Source organism: Salmo trutta, chromosome 28 (assembly GCF_901001165.1).
Source record: "Salmo trutta chromosome 28, fSalTru1.1, whole genome shotgun sequence".
NCBI classification, from domain to species: domain Eukaryota; kingdom Metazoa; phylum Chordata; class Actinopteri; order Salmoniformes; family Salmonidae; genus Salmo; species Salmo trutta.
Genome location: NC_042984.1, coordinates 39,313,344 through 39,335,902, shown reverse-complemented (window position 1 = coordinate 39,335,902; position 22,559 = coordinate 39,313,344). Strand labels below are relative to the sequence as shown.

The window sequence follows — 22,559 nt, the reverse complement described above, 5'->3', positions numbered from 1 at the left end:
TTCCATAGCCGCTGTTTCTTCCTGAGACAGGGGATAAACGTGACTACGAGGAAGTGCAGCGCCCACCTGGAGGTTTATCGCACAGTCTCCTCGTCGATGAGGTGGTAATTGGGTCGCCTTCGTTTTACTGAAGGCGATAGCCAAATCGGCATACTCTGAGGGAATGTGCACGGTGGAGACTTGGTCTGGACTCTCCACCGTAGTCGCACCGATGGAAACTCCTATGCACCTGCCCGAGCACTCATTTGACCACCCCTTAAGAGCCCTCTGTCCCCACGAAATCTTAGGGTTGTGAGTGGCTAGCCAGGGAATCCCTAGAACCACTGGAAACGCTGGGGAATCAATCAGGAAAAGACTAATCCGCTCCTCATGACCCCCCCCCGCATTACCATGACCAGTGGCACAGTGACCTCCCTGACCAGCCCTGACCCTAGCGGTCGACTATCTAGGGCGTGCACGGGGAAGGGTTGGTCCAACTGGACCAGGGGAATCCCACGGTCCATAAAACTCCCAGCCGCGCCTGAATCGACTAGCGCCTTAAACCGGGAGTGAGGGGAGAAACAAGGAAAAGACACTGACACATACATGTGACGGACAGGGGGCTCTGGGTGAGGCTGGTGCTGACTCACCTGAGGTGTCAAAGGAGCGCTCTGCCTGCCCTCTGGACTCCCATGTGAGTCTCTCCAGCACCGGTCCACAGTGTGCCCTCTGCGACCACATGGAGCGAACTCCCCCTCCAGTCTTCCTGGCTGCTGCCCCCCCTATCTCCATAGGCGTGGGAGCAGGAGGGCTGGAGGGTGGAATGAGCAGGGCCCGGGTCGGACGTCCGCGGGCGGCCAGCAGATTGTCCAGTCGGATGGACAGGTCCACCAGTTGGTCCAGGGTGATGGTCGTGTCCCGACAGGCTAATTCCCGGCGGACGTCCTCCCTCAAACTACATCGGTAGTGATCTATAAGGGCCCTCTCATTCCACCCTGCTCCCGCGGCCAGGGTCCGGAACTCGAGAGCAAAATCCTGCACGCTCCTCGTCTCCTGTCTCAGGTGAAACAGCCGCTCACCCGCCGCTCTCCCGTCCGGGGGATGATCGAACACTGCCCGAAACCGGCGGGTGAACTCTGGGTAGTTGTCCCTGGCTGAGTCCGGACTGTCCCACACGGCGTTTGCCCAGTCCAGGTCCCTACCCGTGAGGCAGGAGACGAGAACGCTGACGCTCTCCTCCCCGAGGGAGAGGGACGAACGGTCGCCAGGTATAACTCCAACTGGAGTAAGAAGCCCTTACACCCAGCGGCCGTCCCATCATACTCCCTGGGGGGAGCGAGTTTCACCCCACTGGTACTGGGTGCTGTGGGTGCTGGTTGGGGCGCAGGCTGTTGACCTGCCGCGTTCGTGGGGCCGAGAGCGCTTCGGTCCCAGCTCTCCATGCGCGCCAACACCTGATCCATGGCTGTACCCAGACGGTGGAGCAGGTTGGAATGTTGGGCAACTCTTTCCTCCATGGACAGGATTGGCACTGAAGCTCCTGCTGACTCCATCAAGTAGGTGCGTGATTTCTGTCAAGGCTGGCTCAAGGAAGCAGGAGAGGTAGAGTCAAGCGCAGGAGACAGTCAATTCTTGAACACACTTTAATTCAAGAAAACTGTTATGGTCGTCAGAAAATAGGGACGCAGCCCTTAAATACTTCTGCGGTGGTAAAACACAAAAAACCAACCACAGGCAGAGGGGGAAAAAACACACGTTCCTCAAGCACACAAACCCGACAAGGATCATAATCACGCACAAACACAGACATACTACGCTAAACTAAATAACCCCCCCTACTAATAACTAACCCAAAACAGGTGCGTGCCTACCTAGACCTAACCAACAGAAAGTGAAACAAAAAAGGATCGATGGCAGCTAGTAGGCCGGCGACGACGACCGCCGAGCCCCGCCCGGTCGAGGGGGGGTGCCACCATCCGTCGGTGTCGTGACAACAACACTCCATATTTTCAAGCATAGTGGTGGCTGCATTATGTTATAGGTATGCTTGTAATTGTTAAGGACTGGGACATTTTTCAGGATAAAAAAGAAACAGGATGCATCTAAGCTCAGGCAAAATCCTAGAGGAAAACCTGGTTCAGTCTGCTTTCCACCAGACACTGGGAGATTAATTCCTTTCAGCAGGACAATAACCTAAAACACAAGGCCAAATCTACACTGGAGTTGCTTACCAAGAAAACAGTGAATCTTTCTGAGTGTCCGGGTTACAGTTTTGACTTAAATCTATTTGAAAATCTTGAAAATGGTTGTCTAGCAATGATCAACAACCAATTTGACAGAGCTTGAATAATTAAAAAAAATAGTAATGGGCAAATATTGTACAATCCAGGTGTGGAAAGCTCCTAGAGACTTACCCAGAAAGACTGCCAAAGGTGCATCTATGTCACGTCCTGGCCAGTATAAGGGTTAATTAGTATTGTAGTTTGGTCAGGACGTGGCAGAGGGTATTTGTTTTATGTGGTTCAGGGTGGTGTGTTTGTTTAAAGGGTGTTTGATTTAGTATTTCCGGGGTTTTGGTTTGTGGTCTAGGTTTATGTATGTCTATGTGGAATCTAGTGAGTGTATGTCTATGGGTGATTAATTGGGGTTGGGACTCTCAATTGAAGGCAGGTGTTTTCTCTTTGCCTTTGATTGAGAGTCCCATATATTGGGGTGTGTTTGTGTTTGTGATTCGTGGGTGATTGTTCTGTGTTTAGCCTTGTGCCTTACCAGACTGTTTTTGTTGATCGTTCATTCTTTGTTATTTTGGTGTTCATGTTGTATTTATTAAAAGCAAGATGAGCATACACGTACCTGCTGCGTTTTGGTCCTCCTTCACCGACGACAACCGTGACAATCTAACAAAGTATTAACTCAGAGATATGTCTGTATTTACTTTTCAATAAATATGCAAACATTTCTAAAAACATGTTTTAACGTTGTAATTATCGGATATTGTGTGTCGATTGATGAGAGAAAAAATCTATTTAATCCATTTCTAATTCAAGTTGTAACACAACAAAATGTGGAATAAGTCAAGGGGTACGAATACTTTCTGAAGGCACGGTATGTAGAGTGCATTCGGAAAGTATTCAGACCCCTTGACCTTTTCCACATTTTGATACATTACATGCTTATTCTAAAATGGATTACATTGTTTTTTTTTCTCTCATAGATCTACACACAATTCCTCATAATGACAAAGCAAAAAAGGTTTTTTAGAAATGTTTGCACATTTTGTTAAACAAAAAAACGGAAATATCACATTTACATAAGTTTTCAGACCCTTTACTCAGTACTTTGTTGAAGCATCTTTGGCAGCGATTACAGCCTCGTCTTCATGGGTATGATGCTACAAGCTTGGGACACCTGTATTTGGGGAGTTTCTCCCATTCTTCTCTCCAGATCCTCTCAAGCTCTGTCAGGTTGGATGGGGAGCGTCGCTGCACAGCTATTTTCAGGTCTCTCCAGAGATGTTTGATCGGGTTCAAGTCCGGGCTCTGGCTGGGCCACTCAAGGACATTCAGAGACTTGTCCCGAAGCAACTCTTGCATTGTCTTGGCTGTGTGCTTAGGGTCGTTGTCCGGTTTGATGGTGAACCTTCGCCCCAGTCTGAGGTCCTGAGCGCTCTGGAACAGGTTTTCATCAAGGATCTCTCTGTACTTTGCTCTGTTCATCTTTCCCTCGATCCCTGCCGCATGATGCTGCCACCACCATCTTTCACCGTAGGGATGGTGCCAGGTTTCCTCCATATGTGACACTTGGTTTTATCAGACCAGAGAATCTTGTTTCTCATGGTCTGGGAGTCATTTAGGTGCCTTTGGGCAAACTCCAAGAGGGCTGTCATGTGCCTTTTACTGAGGAGTGGCTTCCGTCTGGCCACTCTACCATAAAGGCCTGATTGGTGGAGTGCTGCAGAGATGGTTGTCCTTCTGGAAGGTTCTCCCATCTCCACAGAGGAATTCTGAGGCTCTGTCAGAGTGACCATCGGGTTCTTGGTCACCTCCCTGAGTAAGGCCCTTCTCCCTCGATTGCGGCCAGCTCTTGGTGGTTCCAAACTTCTTCCATTTAAGAATGATGGAGTCCACTGGGTTCTTGGGGACCTTCAATGCTGCAGACATTTTTTGCTACTCTTCCCCAGATCTGTGCCTTGACACAATCCTGTCTCTATGGACAATTTCTTCGACCTCACGGCTTGGTTTTTGCTTTGACATGCACTGTTAACTGTGGGACCTTATATAGACAGGTGTGTGCCTTTCCAAATCATGTCCAATTGTCCAATTGACTCAATGGATCAATGGTAACAGGATGCACCTGAGTTCAATTTCGAATATCATAGCAAATAGTCTGAATACTTATGTAAATAAGGTATTTCTGTATTTTATTTTTGATAAATTTGATAAACTCTTTTTGCATTGTCATTGTGGAGTATTGTGTGTAGATTTCTGGGGATTTATTATTTTTTTAAATCCAGTTCAGAATAAGGCTGTAACGTAACAAAATGTCGGAAAGAATCAAGGGGTCTGAATACTTTCTGAAGGCACTGTACATATAACTAGGAATAAAGTGTCAGATAGTAAAGAGTAGCAGCAGCGTATGTGATGAGTTAATATGTAGTTTGTCAAAAAGGTTCAATGCATATAGTCTGGGTAGCTGTTTGGTTAAATATGTAGTTTGTGCAAAAAGGGTCAGGGCAGATTGTCTGGGTAGCTATTTGGTTAACTATATAGCTAACTATTTAGCAATCTTATGGCTTGGTGGTGGAAGATATTCAGGGTCCTGTTGATTCTGCTACCGCTTGCCGTGTGGTAGCAGAGAGAACAGTCTTAGTTGGCTGGAGTCTTTGACAACTTTTAGGGCCTTCCTCTGACACCGCCTGGTATAGAGGTCCTGAATGGCAGGGAGCTCGGCCCCAGTGATATACTGGTTGCCAAGCAGTTGCCATATCAAGCAGTGATGCAGCCAGTGAAGATGCTCTCAATGGTGCAGCTGTATAACTTTTTGAGGATCTGAGGGCCCATGCCAAATCTTTTCAGCCTTCTGAGGGGGCACAGGCGTTGTCGTGCCCTCTTCACGACTGTATTGGTGCGTTTGGCACATGATAGATCCTTAGTGATGTGGAGATCGAGGAACTTGAAGCTCTTGCCCTCCTCCACTACTGTCACGTCCTGACCAGTAAAGGGCCTATTTGTTATTGTAGTTTGGTCAGGACGTGGCAGAGGGTATTTGTTGTACATGTTTTTAGTAATGTGCTTATATAGAGGGTTATTTTGTGTAGAGTGTTTCTGGGTTTAGTGGTGTATCTATGTAGAAAGGGTATTTGATTTAAGTGGTTCGGGGGTTTATTAGATATGTATTTATGTAAGATGGGGTGTTTGATTTAGGTGTTCCGGGTTGTTGGGTATGTTCTTGTATTGTATTTCTAGGGGGCTGGTCTAGTGTTGTATTCCTGTGTTGGCCTGGTGTGGCTCTCAATCAGGAACAGCTGTACATCGTTGTTGCTGATTGAGAGTCATACTTAGGTCGCCTGTTTTCACCTGTTAGTTTGTGGGAGATTGTGCTGTGTATAGCTTTGTGCCTTACCGGCCTGTTATTCGTCGTTGTGTTTTCGTATACGTGTTTGTTTTGGGTTTTCCTTCTTCACCAAATAAAAGAAGATGAGTGTACATTTTCCCGCTGCGTCTTGGTCTTTACCCTACGACAACCGTGACAACTACAGGCTGTGGATGTGGATGGGGGCGTGCTCGGCCCTCCGTTTCCTGTTGTCCGCGATCTGCTCCTTTGTCTTGCTGACTTTGAGGGAGAGGTTGTTGTCATGGCACCACACTGCCAGGTCTGACCTCCTCCCTATAGGCTGTCTCATCATCGTCAGTGATCATGCATAGTGACTATGTAAGCACTGGACGGATTAAACCGTATTACCTACACTCTATATCCTAGGTCACAGGATTATTTTGCTACAGTTTTGGTTTTTGTCCTTATTGTCTCTGAGCATATTTTTTCGTCTGTCCCATTAATTTATTCAGTGATTGACATACATAAATCATCTATCACTATCCATAAACAAGGAACTAAGAACAAACTTGATTGCATTTCCATGGTTTGTTTGTTTGGGATATATAAATGAAATGGCAATGCTAGTTGGAAAGACAATTGGAGACAAGAAAATGTCCCTCATTATTTTCCACTCCAGTATGTGGTTCATGGTTTATCTTGGTCTGTGTATTGTAAATAATAGCCACAGTATTTGGTTTACAAAACTGACCTAATCTCTTTGTGTCTCCCAGGGACGGTCATACGTGTTCGACCGGGTTTTCCCCACAAACACCACTCAGGAGCAGGTCTACAATACCTGTGCTAAACAGATTGTCAAGGGTAAGGAAAAAATACTGCCAACAATGGCAGAATGAACATCCACACACAGTCCGTGGAGGTGTATTAGAGAGACAAAAGAGAAGTCAATGTGAAGTTCTGACTCATCAAGTGATTAAATCAGTCGGTGACGTCACACGTTAGTAGCCTGCTTGCTGCCTTTGTTTCCCATAACTGTGTTCATATTAAAGGTTATTGGTGTCTTTCTTATTTTCAAACTTGAAGGCCTGAAGACATTTTATCATTTCTGTCATTTCCTCAAATTATCTTGGTTTCCCTCTGTTTATGTAGATGTTCTGGGTGGATACAATGGCACTATTTTCGCATATGGACAGACCGCCTCCGGCAAGACTCACACCATGGAGGTACAGTGGGAGTCATTGAAATGATATGCATAATACAGTATTTTCAAATACTTCTGAAAAATTGATGATCTCCCATTATGAAATAACTCTATAAATCAGCATAAATGTGGCTCTCGTTTGGTTTCAATCTAAATGTAATACCCCGGATGTTGCTTTGGGGGCATTTGCACCCCATCTAATACATGGTATTGGAAAAATACTGCTAGTGATGATATGAGGATTTTAATATTCATACAATATATAACAGGTATTAACATCTCAAACTCCTGAGACTGACTGTACAGTATGTCTTTATAGGGGAAGCTTCATGACCCCAATCAGATGGGCATCATCCCCAGGATTGCGGAGGACATCTTCAACCATATCTTTGGCATGGACGAGAACCTGGAGTTCCACATCAAGGTTTGGATTCATCTCCATCTCCTCATCCATATATAGGATGGTTCATTTTTATTTATCCCTTACACTTTTAGAAAAAAGGGTTCCAAAAGGGTTCTTCGGCTGTCCCCATAGGAGCACCCTTTTGGTTGCAGTTAGAACTACAGCTGTTGTGGTGACCATATTACTACCACACCAGTAAGATTCCACGTGACCATGGTCACGGGAATCTTTCATGCACTCTGGACATTGGTACTACCCAAACTCGCTAACAATCATCAGGTCGCTAATGGCCTGGTACTCAGGGTTCTATTGTTTCCTCTAACCACTCTGACGTCAATGCAAATGCGTTTGAAAACCTCCTTAAACAATTATCATCAAAGCAGTATGTGCTTTTAAAACTCACTCCACTGTGATTAATCAATTTGAAGAAAGAAGTGCGGCAACATGGACGTTGTTTCAAAGACTAACAACGAAATGGACCGCACTTTGATTCATTCAAAACACCCATACACAATATTAGAGCTTATGCATATGAGCCCAACCTTGAAAAAGAAAGGATTGTGCTGTTATACAGTACATAGCCTACCACATATTATGAATGGCAGAAAAACATACACAAAAACTGATTTAAGATTTAAGTCAAAACTGATGTCTTTGGTCTAGCCTATACTCCAAAATGTAACAAATTCTGGTAATCGCCTTTGAGTGTGGACTGTATTATTATGCATACTAGATGGACTGGTTACATGATGCCACACTCCAAACTTTCTATCCAGTCTAGGAGAGAACGTAGGCCATTGGCCTAGGTGATGCTGTTGGTTCATTGATTGTGCAGTGCGGCTTACAGACTCCTACAATTATAGTGAATTTGTATTTGATTTTGAATAGCGTAGTAATAGGGTGACACATTAGGCTACCTTTATCTGCAGAATATCTCACACCGTGCGTTTCCATCTCCTCCCCTCTCTCCTTCATTACTTTCTCAAGCATGCAGAGAGAGGAGCTGTTAACAGTTTAATGAAATATGTTTAGTTGTGAAAACATTTTACTATCCATTTTCCCGGACAGATTTCACTTAGTTTCCAAAATTAAGCACTGGGTAGCTGCAGGAACATGGTTGGAGAGCCCATGGCATACAGAGTTTGGGCGGAATATCACCTGTCATGCTGAAGTGAAATAACCGGAGTAGCTTACCCGGCATGAGTCAAAAACGAACCTGCACGAATGTGGGCTCCATTTGCTATTAGAGTGCATACAGATGACGTCTTTTTCCCCGGCCCATTTGATAACGGGCCATTCAAAATCGAAACAAATTTTACATATTAGTAAAGACGAAATTAAATTGAGACTAGTCAGATGGGTGAAAATAGTATCACTTGACGAGAGAACAGCTTGCGCAGCCTGAGGCAAGGAACAGAGCGCAAGCTTTCTCTAATCAATGGCCTATAGTCGCATCATGCCCCCCATATATGTTTTGATTTCTAAAACATTCTAAGGTTTGCATCATTCACAACTAAAGTTGCCAAATAATTCGTAACTTATAGGACCTGTTTCAAATGATCATTTTTACGCTCAACACAGCCACTTCATATTCACATTCGCTACGGAATGGGAAAAATAACATTTCTATTTTATTCAGCTAAGTTCAATTATATTCTTCTTACTATAAAATCATATAATGTCAAATAACGACACGGGACTTATAAGCATATCTTGTCTGCTTATGGAACAAGCCTACAGCCTATGGCACGGCATATAGCTGGATAACATACAGTAGGCCGACTCATATTCTGTTCATCTGAAATACATTCTCTTCATATCCTAAGGTTTCTTTAGACCTGCCGAAAATAAACAATGGATTTATTTTGATGGTGTACATTCAATTGATTTATTAGACATTTTTAAATGTACATTTTCTAAAGGCCTCTAGGTGTGGAGGCCTGGAGATGCTAAACCTGTTTATGTTTATTAACGGCCAGTTACCATGACACCAGCAGTCTTTTGCAATACAATAACTGGCTGACAAAATGTCATGACCGCCACAGCCCTAGGTAGAACCATTTCGGATTCCATGTAGAACCCTTTCCATAGTGGGTTCTACATGGGACGCCAAAAGGTTCTACCTGGAACCAAAAGGGTTCTAACCGGGAACCAAAAAGGATTCTTCAAAAGGGTTCTCCTATGGGGACAGCCGAAGAACCCTTTTAGGTCCTAGATAGTACCTTCTTTTTTTTCTAAGAGTGTATGAGTAATCATCCATTTGTATACCGCAATGACTTGGTGCTCTTACATGGAGCCACGGTATGTATGACTTGATTGAGGTTATCTTCTCTTTTCCCTTTCCTATGCTTAGGTTTCATATTTTGAAGTCTATATGGACAAAATTCGGGATCTGCTGGATGGTTTGTGCATAGTTCTTTCTTTATTCTCTTTATTTACCACATCTAATGCCATTACAAAGCCAAATCTTCTTCCAAAAATGGTCTGTCCTAAAGGTTGTTCGTGTATCTTTTAGTGACCAAGACTAACCTGGCTGTTCATGAGGACAAGAACAAGATCCCATATGTGAAGGTGGGTTTTGACGAGGCCCACTCGTCACTAACTACACCTACATCTGTTTCTAACGGTGCCTAACGTTTACCAAGAAAAAAAGAGTATGCATATTCATTATTAACCCTTTATCATCGCACTCCCCCCCCCCCCGTGATGTAGGGCTGCACCGAGCGCTTTGTGTCCAGCCCTGATGAGGTCATGGATGTCATTGACGAGGGGAAGAACAACCGCCATGTTGCCGTGACCAGTAAGTCTTCAGAATGTTCTCTCCATTAGTCCGTTCCGTTTCATTCCCACCGCTCTCCTTTTCAGCAGTGAATCCAGCGCCGTGTCTTTCAGCTAGCAGGAGAGTTGCACAGTTAGTCAAGTGTCTCATGACAGTTGGGTCATGTGGCTCGTTATATGGCTTATATAACAGGGCTTCCTCTCACAGCATCTCTATTTGAAGGACGTTCACAATTACAATGGTCCAACTGGGTGTCTGCTGGCTAGTGTAATACTCCCACTGTAAAATAGTGATAACACGGTAACGGGCTCAGGTCTGGTGCAATAAGATAGGAACAGATAAGTAACATGAGCCCTTATTCTGGGGACTGTAGGTTGCATCAGGAGAAGGATTCAGGCATGAGTTCTGTCCTGAAAAAGGTTCGGTAGGGTACATACCGATCATTTGAGTCTTATATTTTACAATTTAGTCATTTAGCAGACGTTCTTATCCAGAGCGACTTACAGTAGAGTGCATACATTTTATTAAAAACATTTTTAAATACTGGTCCCCCCCATGGGAATTGAACCCACAACCCTGGCGTTGCAAGCGCCATGCTCTACCAACTGAGCTACAGGGGCATTATATCAGTGAAATTCACCTTATGTGTCGGAAAAAGCATTCATTAAACAATCCACATGTAAACCATCCCTGTAAACACTAGATTAGACGTTGTGCATATTGACATGAAGATGCTCATTCGTCTCCATGTTGTTCTGTCTCCTCGTAGACATGAATGAGCACAGCTCTCGCAGTCACAGCATCTTCCTGATCAACATCAAGCAGGAGCACGTGGAGACGGAGCAGAAGTTGTGTGGGAAACTCTACCTGGTGGACTTGGCTGGTAGTGAGAAGGTAAGACTTCACTTCCTTGTCTGTATGGTTTATCTAGCTGGGCTGAGGGAGTGACACTATGGGTCAGTCTACTCTGCATATGCCATTGTGACAGAGCTGACATTATAAGCACAGTGACACTGGGGTTTTTGACCTTTCCGAAGGTCATTGAGTCACAGTCAGTAATTTAGTCTCTCTCTCTCTCTCTCTCTCTCTCTCTCTCTCTCTCTCTCTCTCTCTCTCTCTCTCTCTCTCTCTCTCTTTGCACCTGTCTCACTGTGTCTATCTCTGCCCCCACTCTCTTTTTCTCTCTCTCAGGTCAGCAAAACGGGTGCTGCGGGTGCTGTTCTTGATGAGGCCAAAAACATCAACAAGTCTCTGTCAGCCCTGGGCAACGTAATCTCTGCACTGGCTGAAGGGACGGTGGGTCCAGGACAGTGAAGCCGTCTACCTTACACACCTGTCACCCTAATGTCGATCCAGCCCCTACACACATCCATCAATACCAACTCACTGTACAATCATCTCCATGCCATCCATGCCATAACCCATCTGAAGCCTGGTCAATGCCAACTCACCACACACACACCTATCAATGCCAACCTTCTCCTGGCCTTACTCTGCCATCAACTGAAAAAAGGTGCTATCTGGAACCTAAAAGGGTTCTTCGGCTGTCCCCCATAGGAGAACCCTTTGAAGAACCCTGTTTGGTTCAAGGTAGATCCCTTTTGGTTCCAGACAGAACCCTTTTGGGTTCCATGTAGAACCCTTTCCACAGAGGGTGATCTGGGGGACCTGGAACAAAAAAAGGGTTCTCCTATGGGGACAGCCGAAGAACCCCTTTGGAACCCTTTTTTTTTTCGAAAGAGTGCACTTACTCACTTCATCCCTTCTTCCTCTGTTTTGTTTGGTAGAAAACCCACGTGCCGTACCGTGACAGTAAGATGACCCGTATCCTGCAGGACTCTCTGGGTGGTAACTGTAGGACCACCATGTTCATCTGCTGCTCTCCGTCCAGCTTCAACGACGCTGAGACCAAGTCCACCCTGATGTTTGGACAACGGTAACAAACACTTTGCCCCCATCTTGTCTTCTCCCTGCATTGACAATGTACCATGTCAGCAGTGTCAACTGTCAATTCTGCACAGAAAGGGCCAATGTACCAATATGTCCGTAGTCAAATGATTTTGCATGCAATATTTCCTTAACCCGTATTCATATTCACTTGTTCCAATATGAATATGCTGATATTACTGGCATGATGAGTATAAGCTGTTGAATATGCAGATATTACTGGTGCGATGAATAGAAGCTGTTGAATATGCAGATATTACTGGTGCGATGAATAGAAGCTGTTGAATATGCAGATATTACAGGTGCGATGAATAGAAGCTGTTGAATATGCAGATATTACTGGTATGATGAATAGAAGTTGTTGAATATGCAGATATTACTGGTATGATGAGTATAAGCTGTTGAATATGCAGATATTACTGGTGCGATGAATAGAAGTTGTTGAATATGCAGATATTACTGGTATGATGAATAGAAGTTGTTGAATATGCAGATATTACTGGTATGATGAGTATAAGCTGTTGAATATGCAGATATTACTGGTGCGATGAATAGAAGCCGTCGAAGCCACCGCTTCAACACGTCATGAATGACATTAACGTTCCCCCTGTCCTCCAGTGCTAAGACCATCAGGAACACGGCCTCCGTCAATCTGGAGCTGACGGCTGATCAGTGGAAGAGGAAGTACGAGAAGGAGAAGGAGAAGAACAAAACCATGAAGGAAACGGTTCAGAGGCTGGAGGCTGAGCTCAACCGCTGGAGGAACGGTGAGACGTACTGTAAAACACAGAACTGGAGAGCATTTATCATGGTTGAGGATTCCTAGTTTATTACTTTGCTTTATTGTTAATGACAGTTTTCTTTTCCTAAATGTTGATCGAATTTATACTCTTAACATACTTTAAAAAGAACATGCTTGCCATGCATATTCTTGATATGCCTTGAACTCTGCTTGAGGTTGGGAGCAAGGCACACGGACATTTCATTTCCTGGAAAAAGCTAGACCGATGAATAGGAAGTTTATTCTCTTAAGACGCTGACGTAGACCGCTGACGCGTCACCTCCTCTCCACTCCTCTTGCTCCTCCAGGGGAGAACGTTCCTGAGACGGAGAGGACCACTGCTGACGTGGTTCGTCTGGAGTCGGTGGAGGAGCGGAGCCCCGTGATGATCCTGGACAACGACACCTCCTCCATCGTGGTGCGCATCTCCGAGGAGGAGCGTCAGAAGTACGAGGAGGAGATCCGCAAGCTCTACAAGCAGCTGGACGACAAGGTCAGGGCCTGTTGAAACACACCGTACACCACACCATACACACACACACACACATTGAAGGGTATTACATACACTGAGTGTACAAAACATCATGCTCTTTCCATGACATAGACTGACCAGGTGAATCCAGGTGAAAGCCATGATCCCTTATTGATGTCACCTGTTAAATCCACTTCAATCAGTGTAGATGAAGGGGAGGAGACAGTTTAAAGAAGGATTTTTCAGGCTTGAGACAATTGAGACGGATTGTGTATGTGTGCCATTCAGAGGGTGAATGGTCAAGACAAGAGATTGAAGTGCCTTTGAACGGGGTATGATGGTAGGTGCCAGGCTCACCGGTTGTGTCAAGAATTGCAACGCTGCTGAGTTTTTCACGCTCAACAGTTTCCCGTTTGATTCAAGAATGGTCCACCACCCAAAGGACATCCAGCCAACTTGACACAACTCTGCATCGGAATCAACATGGGCCAGCATCCTTGTGGAACGCTTTCGACACCTTGTAGAGTCAGTGCTCGGGAAAAAAATGGAGGCTGTTCTGAGGGCGAAAGGGGGTACAACTCAATATTAGGAAGGTGTTCCTAACGTTCATATTTCCACTAGCAGACCAAGTGACCATAGTGTGTGTGTGTCTCCACAGGATGATGAGATCAACCTGCAGTGCCAGTTGGTTGAGAAACTAAAGGAGCAGATGCTGGATCAGGATGAGGTGAGGACACTCACTCGGTTCCCCTCTCTGTATGTATCTCTGTCCCAGGCATCTCTTGTTCATGCAAAGGTCTTAATAACGAATATGTTTGCTTTTTATTGTGATACAAATCTTGATGATCCTGAATCTATAAGTTCTGGTATAATACTATCGTAGTATATGGGGCTTTTTGTGTTATGGGCACTAGGGGGAGTAGTGGTAGAGGCATACAGACCCCTGTTTTACACTGGGTTTTCCACCCCTTTGAGCCAATGATCTCACCAGGCGGGAAGCCTGGTTCTCGACGAGGCTAACCCTAACTCTAACCCTTTTCCTAACCTTAACCTAATTCTCCTAACCTGCTGCATAAGTTCTCCTAACCTGCTACGAAAAACTCACTTCTGACCGTAGCTGTATAACATCTAGTCAAAACCCATTGAGGCGATCTCCATTTTAAAGTAGGACATTTTCTTCTTCTTTTGTGTTTGAAAAAAGTGTACAGCTAATATTGGTGATGTACTGCCACCTGCAGTGCTAGAGTCCTGAACCAGCTCTTGTGTGTCATTCATTTATTGTGACCCCCGGATGGCAGTGATAAAGCTTAAAGCCATTTACAGACCATAGCACCCAATTTCAAGATGAAGACAATGCTCTGATCATTGGCTGATCTCTCCCAACCCATAGGAATCCCCACCCTGTTGACTACTTTAAAATGGTGGAAGCCCTCAATGGAACTGTCCATGCTACAACTTGGGATATATGCAAGTAGAGCCCTTTAATTATCTTTATTGGTAGAGGTGACATCTTATGGGGATGTACAGTAGGCCTATACAGAAGATGTTGTAAAATTATAACCAAGCAAACAAATAACCTGGAATCCTCTTTATATCTACCCTAAATATAGTTAATAATCTGATACATTTGGCTGTAGCTATAAGACATTTCCTACCCTTTCAGTTAGGCAGCAGATCTCTTTCAATTGTGAACCGTTGTCATAGCAACAACAGGGGATGACTCAAATGCCAATTCTAAATCTAGGCCATCTGTGTGTGTCTTGTCTCTGGTTGTACTGTGTAAAATATGAATATTACAAATATTGTGTGTTGTCCGAGTATGTGTACTGTGTTCCTACATATGATCGTGTTTGTGAAGCTTGTGTTCACGTGATCGTCTCTCTCTCTCTCTCTCTCTCTCTCTCTCTCTCTCTCTCTCTCTCTCTCTGTCTCTCTCTCTGTCTCTCTCTCTCTCTCTCTCTCTCTCTCTCTGTCTCTCTCTGTGTCTTCTAGCTGCTGGCGTCGTCCCGTGGGGATGGGGACAAGGTGCAGGCGGAGCTGGGCCGCCTGCAGGTGGAGAGCAACTGTGCCAAGACAGAGGTGAAGGAGGTGCTGCAGGCCCTGGAGGAGCTGGCCATCAACTATGACCAGAAGAGCCTGGAGGTGGAGGAGAAAGGCCTGCAGAACCAGCTGCTGGCCGACCAGTTGGCCCAGAAGATGGTGGGTTCAGCAGGGCATATAAATACAAGGCGTAGAACGGACATAAAGTCTACAATGCTTTTCTATGAAGTGTTGTATGAAGTCTATGTGGGCTTTATGGATTCATTGCTCTACTTGAGATTACCAGAGCTCTGCCAACATGGCGGCATCATTTTGATTCGATTTTTGCACAAGTAAATCTGTAGCCTATCTATCGTTTTTTTTTCTGCCCACGTTCAATCATCTCGTCCCACTCTCCTGTCTGCTGTGCAGGCCAATCTGATGGAGCTGGAGGCGGAGCTATCCCACATGCAGGAAGTGAGTGGTCAGCAGAGGAAGCGCATCGCTGACGTCCTCAACGGCCTGATGAGGGACCTAAGTGAGTTCAGCACCATCGTGGGCAACGGGGAGATCAAGCTGGTGAGTTACTTCCATCTCCTACTGCCCCTCTGGAACCACTGAGATAGAATAGTTAGATAGATAGGCAGAGAGAGAGAGGTTTTATATACAGTATGCGCTTCATCCCCCTTCCCCTCATCCCTCCATCTCTCTCCCTCTCTGTGAGCCTTTCTCTCCCATCCTTCTCTAATCTCTCTCTCTCTCTCACTCTATCTCTCTCTCTCTATCTCTGCTGTAGCCGGTGGAGATCAGCGGGGCGATCGAGGAGGAGTTCACGGTGGCCCGTCTCTACATCAGCAAGATCAAGTCGGAGGTCAAGTCCATGGTGAAGCGCTGTCGCCAGCTGGAGAACCTGCAGCTGGAGTGTCATCGCAAGATGGAGGAGACGGGCCGCGAGCTCTCCTCCTGCCAGCTCCTCATCTCACAGGTCAGCCTGGGCACCTCGGTGTACGCAAATGCAGACATCACAAACAGCTAGAATGACTATACTATCCACAGCATATGTATATAAATACATATGGTATGTTGATACCATGTATACCAGAGGAGGCTGGTGGGAGGAGCTGTAGGAGGACGGGCTCATTGTAATGGCTGAAATGGAATCAATGGAACCGTATCAAACACGTCAAACATATGGAACCCACACGTTTGCCTCCGTTCCATTTATTCCATCCCAGCCATTACAATGAGCCCATCCTCCTACAGCTCCTCCCACCAGCCTCCTCTGATCTATACACAGACGCACTTTACCACCGCACACAATGAACACATTCGTCCGTCATGTCGCTGACAAAATGTGTCGACATTTTAGAAGCCGTGTAGACGGGAGTGTGTTTGTGCGCTCAGTGGACTGTGTGTGGGCTGTTCGCAGCATGAAACGAAGATCCGCTCTCTGACGGAGTACATGCAGAGTGTTGAGCAGAAGAAGAGGATGCTGGAGGAGAGCCACGACTCCCTCAGCGAGGAGCTGGCCAAGCTGCAGGACCCGGGTAACGCACCTCCACACACCATCCACCCTCACATCAGCCAGGCTACAGGCCCCGGGTGGGAAACCAGATCTTACAGATCTCTCTCTGTGTGTGTTACAGATAACTCTCTGCTCGAGGAGAAGGATGGAGAGAAGGGTGAGACCGAGGAGGGTAACGTCAAGGTAAACATTGATTCCAATCATGCTAATTATGTCACCTGTTAATGAGCAAAATGGAATGAATCTGACAATGTTCTTTTTCCTTATGGTGGTTCAGAAGGTTCCTCGGCAGCAGGGGGAGTCTCACCGTGGCCTCCAACAAAGGCAGATGGCCCGTCTGCGGGATGAGATCAACGAGAAGCAGAGGATCATCGATGACCTCACTGAGTCAGTGTCATCAAGACTACTGTAACCCTCTCAGTTTAAGTGCCGTTGATGAGATAAAAAATTTTAATATTCACTTCACTTTAAAAAGCATTCAATTTTTTGTCTCTCTCTCTCTCGCTCTCTCTTATTAAACATGATCCTCTCTCTCTCCCTCAGTCAGAACCAGAAGCTGCAGATTGAGTTGGCTCAGGTGCTTGCCGACTTTGACCGTCTGAAGAGCGTGGACAGCAGCAAGAGCGAGCGGCTGGAGGAACTGTCGTAAGTCTGAACACAGACACACACACACACACACACACACACACACACACTGACACAACATGAAGTCACAAAGTTAAGAAATGTATTCTGATTTGGATGTTGCTGATGACGATGGGTTTTCTCTTCCTGTCAGATTCCTGCATGAACGCCATGAGCAGACCAAGCAGGACCTCAAAGGGCTGGAGGACACCGTCGTGAGTGGCCCCCTCTCTGTCTCGCTCTCAGAACCCTCCTCTCTTCCTCTTTCTCTCCCTCCATCGCCCCTTATATGTCTCTTTTCTCGCTCCATCTGCCTCGTTCTTCTCTCTCTGCTCTCTACCTCTCTTTTCTCCACTTTCTCCCTCTTTTTTTCCTCCCGTTGACTACTCTTCTTCTCCATCTCTGTTTTTCAGGCCCGGGAGCTCCAGACCCTCCACAACCTGCGAAAGCTGTTCGTTCAAGACCTCACGTCGCGGGTTAAAAAAGTGAGCGAGAGATGGCGAAAGACAGAAGATGCCCCCTATTAATCACTACGCAGGCCACTAAACCCCCATCTCTCGTCTATTTATTTCTCTCTGTTCCAATTCTTTTCTTTCTTCCACAGAGTTCCGAAATGGAGCCTGATGACAGTGGGGGGTCTTGCACCCAGAAACAGAAGATTTCCTTTCTTGAGAATAACCTGGACCAGCTTACAAAGGTTCACAAACAGGTGAGAGCCTCACAGGATAGTTGTGTCGTTTTGACTTGTTCTGACAAAGTGAAACCTTACCGGTCGCACCAGGAACGTCTCTCCTGCTCCAAGTGTGAACACTCGCCGTGATCCTACACCGCAGCCTAGCATCGCCCCTTTCCCTTCTCACCTTTCCCCCTCGCACACTCAGCTCTCTGCCCTGGCCTCCTCTTGTCTCTGTCTCGCTTCTGTTCCTTTTTCACCTCTTGTTCTTGTGCTTTTTAGTGTGTGTGAGCATGGATGTGTGTGTGTGTGTGTGTGTGTATTGGGTTTCTGTTGTTGTTCTTGTTGTTGTGTGTTAAAGAGCACACCCTGCAGATGATGGAGTGCCACCGACAGGTACAGGACCTCACTTCTCCTTTGCTTCCATCTCCCAGCAGGCTTGGCATCCCCTTTTCTTCTGTATATTTTTTGTACCTAAAATGTCCCTCTGCTTTTGGCACTATGCATAAGGCTTCTAAAGGGACACACGGCTCGATGCTTCCTTAACACCCTTTCTTGGCATGCAGTTTTGTTGTTGTTGTAAATCAGAGATGTTTGAAACAGAGAGAGATGTTTGAAAGAGAAAAAGAGCGAGCCGTATGTGAGTGCGAGTGTTTGTGTGATGCCATACTCACAGAGACGTTATCGCGTGTTATCTGACAGGTTCTGAGCGGTTTTAGTCTGGCATGAACCAAAAGAGGGAAGGCTACGCCGTATATTTATCTTTGAATGTTTATGAATGTCATGCTATGGGTTATGAGAGAAGAAACATTTCCATTCAAAATGCGTCCGTGATACAAGATATTCAGGGGACACAATAACATTGAAAGAAAACGGGCGTGTGTGGCTAAATGTCGCTTTTGATGAGTCATAAAACGCATCGTTTTATGTCAAGGTCAGTGTGCAGTCTTCTCTCCTTCCCTGTTGTTCATACAATCTCCCCTCATCTCTCTCAAACTGGCGTCACCCAGTCTCACCCCGCCCTCTCTTACCTTATCCACCCCTGATCAATCAGTATTCCCTGCTATAAATCTCTCTTCCCTTGTGTCACTCTTGTATTTCTTCTCTCTCTCCTCCCTTCCCCCTCTCTCTCTCTCTCTTTGTATTTCTCTGTAGCTGGTTCGTGACAATGCAGATCTGCGTTGTGAGCTTCCAAAGCTGGAAAAACGTCTTCGGTCTACTGCTGAGAGAGTTAAGGCCCTGGAGACGGCACTGAGGGACGCCAAGGAGGGCGCCATGATCGACAGGCGTCGTTACCAGCAGGAGGTGGACCGCATCAAAGAAGCCATGAGGACCAAGAACGCTCTGAGGCGCCCCCATGCTGCACAGATCGGTAGCGCGCCCACCCCCAATATCGTTCTACTGACTGTGATTATGCGCTATTTATTGGATGGAGAGCTACATAGGCAGTCATTGATAAACGGAATAATAAATGAGTAATGATCGGAATAGTTATTGATTGATGGACCTCGGCATTACTGTCATCCTGCAGCCAAGCCAGTGCGACCGAAGCAGCTGCCGGTGTGCTCTCCCACCAACCCGTTCTACATGCGTGTCAGTGAGCCAGCCAACACCTACAGTAATGCCCTGTTCCAGAGCTCCGTCACAGAACAGACCACGGCACCCATCTCTCAGATCAGCTCCGTCCCGACCAACACGTGAGTCCCATCTCACGCTCCTATTAAGTTCATTTGGCTTGGAATAGTTGACTTGTATCGGTGTGTTGTTAGACTTTGGGGTGACTGTGTCCTATTGTCTGTGTTGAGCAGAGTGTCCACCGCGCTGGGCTACAGAGCAGTCAATCCCGCAGACATGCTGGAGTCCTACCCGCTCAACATAGACAGAGATAACGGTGAGTCCCAGAGCCATTCAGTTCAACCAATCACCCACGTCACCAGTTCAGTTTTTTCTTTTACTGTACATTATATGTTACACTAGCTAAGAGCTAGTGTATTTTTTTTTTAAACGTATCCACACCAATGCTCACTCTTTCCTGTTATATTCATGAACAGGAAACACCGTAGACGTCAATGACAACAGGTAAGCATATCGGCGCCTCAGCTGTATATTGTACGAGCATTACAATGAGACTAATTGCTACTACTACTTGTAGCTTTTGTTACTCTATTCGTACTACTACCAGGGCTGTTTCTCCCACACTACAGTACTAAACCGTGTGTGTGTGTGTGTGTAGGAGTGATGTGCACTGTGGCAGTAAGGTGGACGACCCAGGCAGACTCTACATCATTCAGCAGGAGACCGCCGCAAGTTAATGACATGGTAAATAACACACACGCACGCGTTATCTCGCAACAAATGATGTCATCAGTACACATGCCCGAAGGATGAATTACTATTCCCTGTTTGAAACACGTCTCCTAACGATCAATTTCCTTTTCTTTCCACAGATTGCCGAACACTGTGTCCAGTACCTCTCCCATATATATGCATGCAGCCGTCTAGCGTCCCTCCCCCTGCACCCGGACGTGGCCGACGACGCCCCCCTGTAGCCCGAGTCTTACTGTATAGCTCAGCCCCATGCTCCCAATGGTGACCACCCACTCATACGCTCCTGTGATTAGAACACATAGTAGTGTATACTCCTGTATGGGTATTGACCAGCACTGTGTCTGTGTATGTACTGTCCCCACTTTACTCGACAGTGGCATCATAATGCTGACCTAGAGCGTCGTCATAATAACCATGCCCCCGGGCATCTCTCCTATAAGACATTTTCTCAGCTTACGAACAAAAGGATCTCACTCTGCATGTTGCCCAGCTAGCCAATTAGCCAACCTAAATCTGCATGTTGCCCAGCTAGCCAATTAGCCAACCTAAATCTGCATGTTGCCCAGCTAGCCAATTAGCCAACCTAAATCTGCATGTTTCATGACAGCGTTGCTCCATTTTTCTATGAACTGGGAATAAAGCGCTACAGATGTCATGCACAGTTTATGATGCTTTTGTACTAGCTGTATGATGTCATTGTCCAGTCAGTACTGAGGCATGTGTAACTCAGCCGTGCTCTATGGCCTTTAGAGTCTAACCCAGCCTTAATGATAAATAACAACAGCTGATTTCACATGATCATAACATGCAGTCGTGTGTGTACACATCGAAGTGTCTGTGTATTTCCTACCTCTCGTTCTACTGATACAACTTGGCGTCACTTCCAGAACTGATTCCAATATGTTGTTATATTCGTAGATTGTAGGCAGTGAAGCGAGCTGTTATGTTGTCCAGTGAACTCGTTTGTTAAAACAAAGATTCCTCCCCATGAAGTAAAGCTTGAGGTTATTGATCAGATATTTTAAAATAGTGGCCCTTCTACTGCTCCTCAAAAATGCATTTTGACAAACGTTTCTCTCTGTATTCTGTTATAGGCAACGCAATCATGCCAAACGTTTCTCAACCTCTATATAAAAAAAAATGAAGTTATTCAGTGTACCACAAAACACCATCTGAATGTGTTTTGAAACTTCTCCCAACTGAGCTGCCACCAGAAATGGGTTTGAAAGCATTTCATTTTCTAGTCACCGTGGCATGTTAGTAATATCAGCTTTACATTATTCTCCAGTGTTCTGCTCTGTTTTCTCAGTCAGAATCCCGATCAGCCAATCGGGACAGAGAAAACCAGCGGTTGCTGGAGCTGTGTTGGTCTTTTGACAAGTATTGCACTGCACAGAGTCGGTAGACTGACTGTAGTCTGACTGTACAGTGTTGACTTCAGGTCTATCTAACAGACCCTTCGACCCGCATCTTGGCCTACTAATATCAACAATATGACTGGAACTTACAGCATCTCAGGATCTCTGATTGATAACAGTGTGTAGTGGGGCCACCTATGTCTTAGCAATTTTGTTGTTCAAATGATAAGTGATTGAAGACTCATAACCTCCTCCACTTGGATACATGAAAGACTGAAGGATTTCGAACCAGGCTTGCCCCTGATGATTGTTTTGATTCCCGTTTGAGGTCGTTTTTGGATGTAACATGTTTGAGAAATTGTACTACAGTCTATAGTACAATAGTGTGTCACTGTCTTGACTTTAGCATATCTAACATATGTGATAATATTGTTCAACTTGTAAGTAGAACTGCATATCAGTATGATTAAATGAAAGGAAATTAGCCACTTAATATGACTTTGTTAGGGAACCATAATGTGTACTGTATGTATTCATTTCTGTAGGCCTATATGCTCGTTATGTGATTCATCGTGCGACATGCATATTTCTGTATATACTCATTCAAATATGTGAATCATTGTGTTGTAGTTTGGCAGAAATAAACCCTTACCGAAATAAGTTATTAAAGACAATCATGTCCAAAGAATCATTGTGTTGTGAAATGTATTGTGTGAGTGAGGACTGTCCGAATGGTTACTGGTTACACAATATGTGCTGGGCATATAGTGGGAGTGTACAGTGCATTAGGAAAGTATTCCATATTTTGTTACGTTACAGCCTTATTCTGAAATGATTAAATACATTTTTCCCTCATCAATCTACACACTTTTTAAAAAGTTTTTTTTTTGCAAATGTATTAAACATAGAAAACATAA

The 22,559-nt window shown here is 45.5% G+C and overlaps 1 protein-coding gene and 1 non-coding gene across 3 annotated transcripts in view; one reads left to right on the top strand and one right to left on the bottom strand.

Moving 5' to 3' along the window:
• Nucleotides 1-22,330, top strand: part of kif5aa (kinesin family member 5A, a) — a 28,102-nt gene extending 5,772 nt beyond the window's left edge. Inside the window, exons 2-29 of one of the 2 annotated variants that reach the window (XM_029719978.1) lie at nt 6,306-6,393; nt 6,682-6,755; nt 7,053-7,157; nt 9,490-9,538; nt 9,652-9,707; nt 9,849-9,936; nt 10,685-10,809; nt 11,107-11,211; nt 11,703-11,851; nt 12,481-12,629; nt 12,952-13,136; nt 13,774-13,842; nt 15,108-15,314; nt 15,567-15,713; nt 15,931-16,119; nt 16,564-16,681; nt 16,781-16,842; nt 16,937-17,046; nt 17,203-17,304; nt 17,438-17,498; nt 17,697-17,768; nt 17,888-17,992; nt 19,112-19,328; nt 19,488-19,653; nt 19,765-19,847; nt 20,008-20,035; nt 20,190-20,275; nt 20,404-22,330. In XM_029719978.1, the coding sequence (XP_029575838.1) occupies nt 6,306-6,393; nt 6,682-6,755; nt 7,053-7,157; nt 9,490-9,538; nt 9,652-9,707; nt 9,849-9,936; nt 10,685-10,809; nt 11,107-11,211; nt 11,703-11,851; nt 12,481-12,629; nt 12,952-13,136; nt 13,774-13,842; nt 15,108-15,314; nt 15,567-15,713; nt 15,931-16,119; nt 16,564-16,681; nt 16,781-16,842; nt 16,937-17,046; nt 17,203-17,304; nt 17,438-17,498; nt 17,697-17,768; nt 17,888-17,992; nt 19,112-19,328; nt 19,488-19,653; nt 19,765-19,847; nt 20,008-20,035; nt 20,190-20,268 (2,988 nt within the window). In that variant the 3' untranslated portion in view covers nt 20,269-20,275; nt 20,404-22,330. Of the gene's footprint in view, nt 1-6,305; nt 6,394-6,681; nt 6,756-7,052; nt 7,158-9,489; nt 9,539-9,651; nt 9,708-9,848; nt 9,937-10,684; nt 10,810-11,106; nt 11,212-11,702; nt 11,852-12,480; nt 12,630-12,951; nt 13,137-13,773; nt 13,843-15,107; nt 15,315-15,566; nt 15,714-15,930; nt 16,120-16,563; nt 16,682-16,780; nt 16,843-16,936; nt 17,068-17,202; nt 17,305-17,437; nt 17,499-17,696; nt 17,769-17,887; nt 17,993-19,111; nt 19,329-19,487; nt 19,654-19,764; nt 19,848-20,007; nt 20,036-20,189; nt 20,276-20,403 lie in introns of both variants that reach the window. The other variant, XM_029719977.1, reaches the window with a different exon arrangement.
• trnaa-ugc (transfer RNA alanine (anticodon UGC)) lies at nt 10,463-10,535 on the bottom strand. Its single transcript has one exon. It is a non-coding gene; the product is annotated as a tRNA-Ala (tRNA).
• Nucleotides 22,331-22,559: the final 229 nt, after the last annotated feature.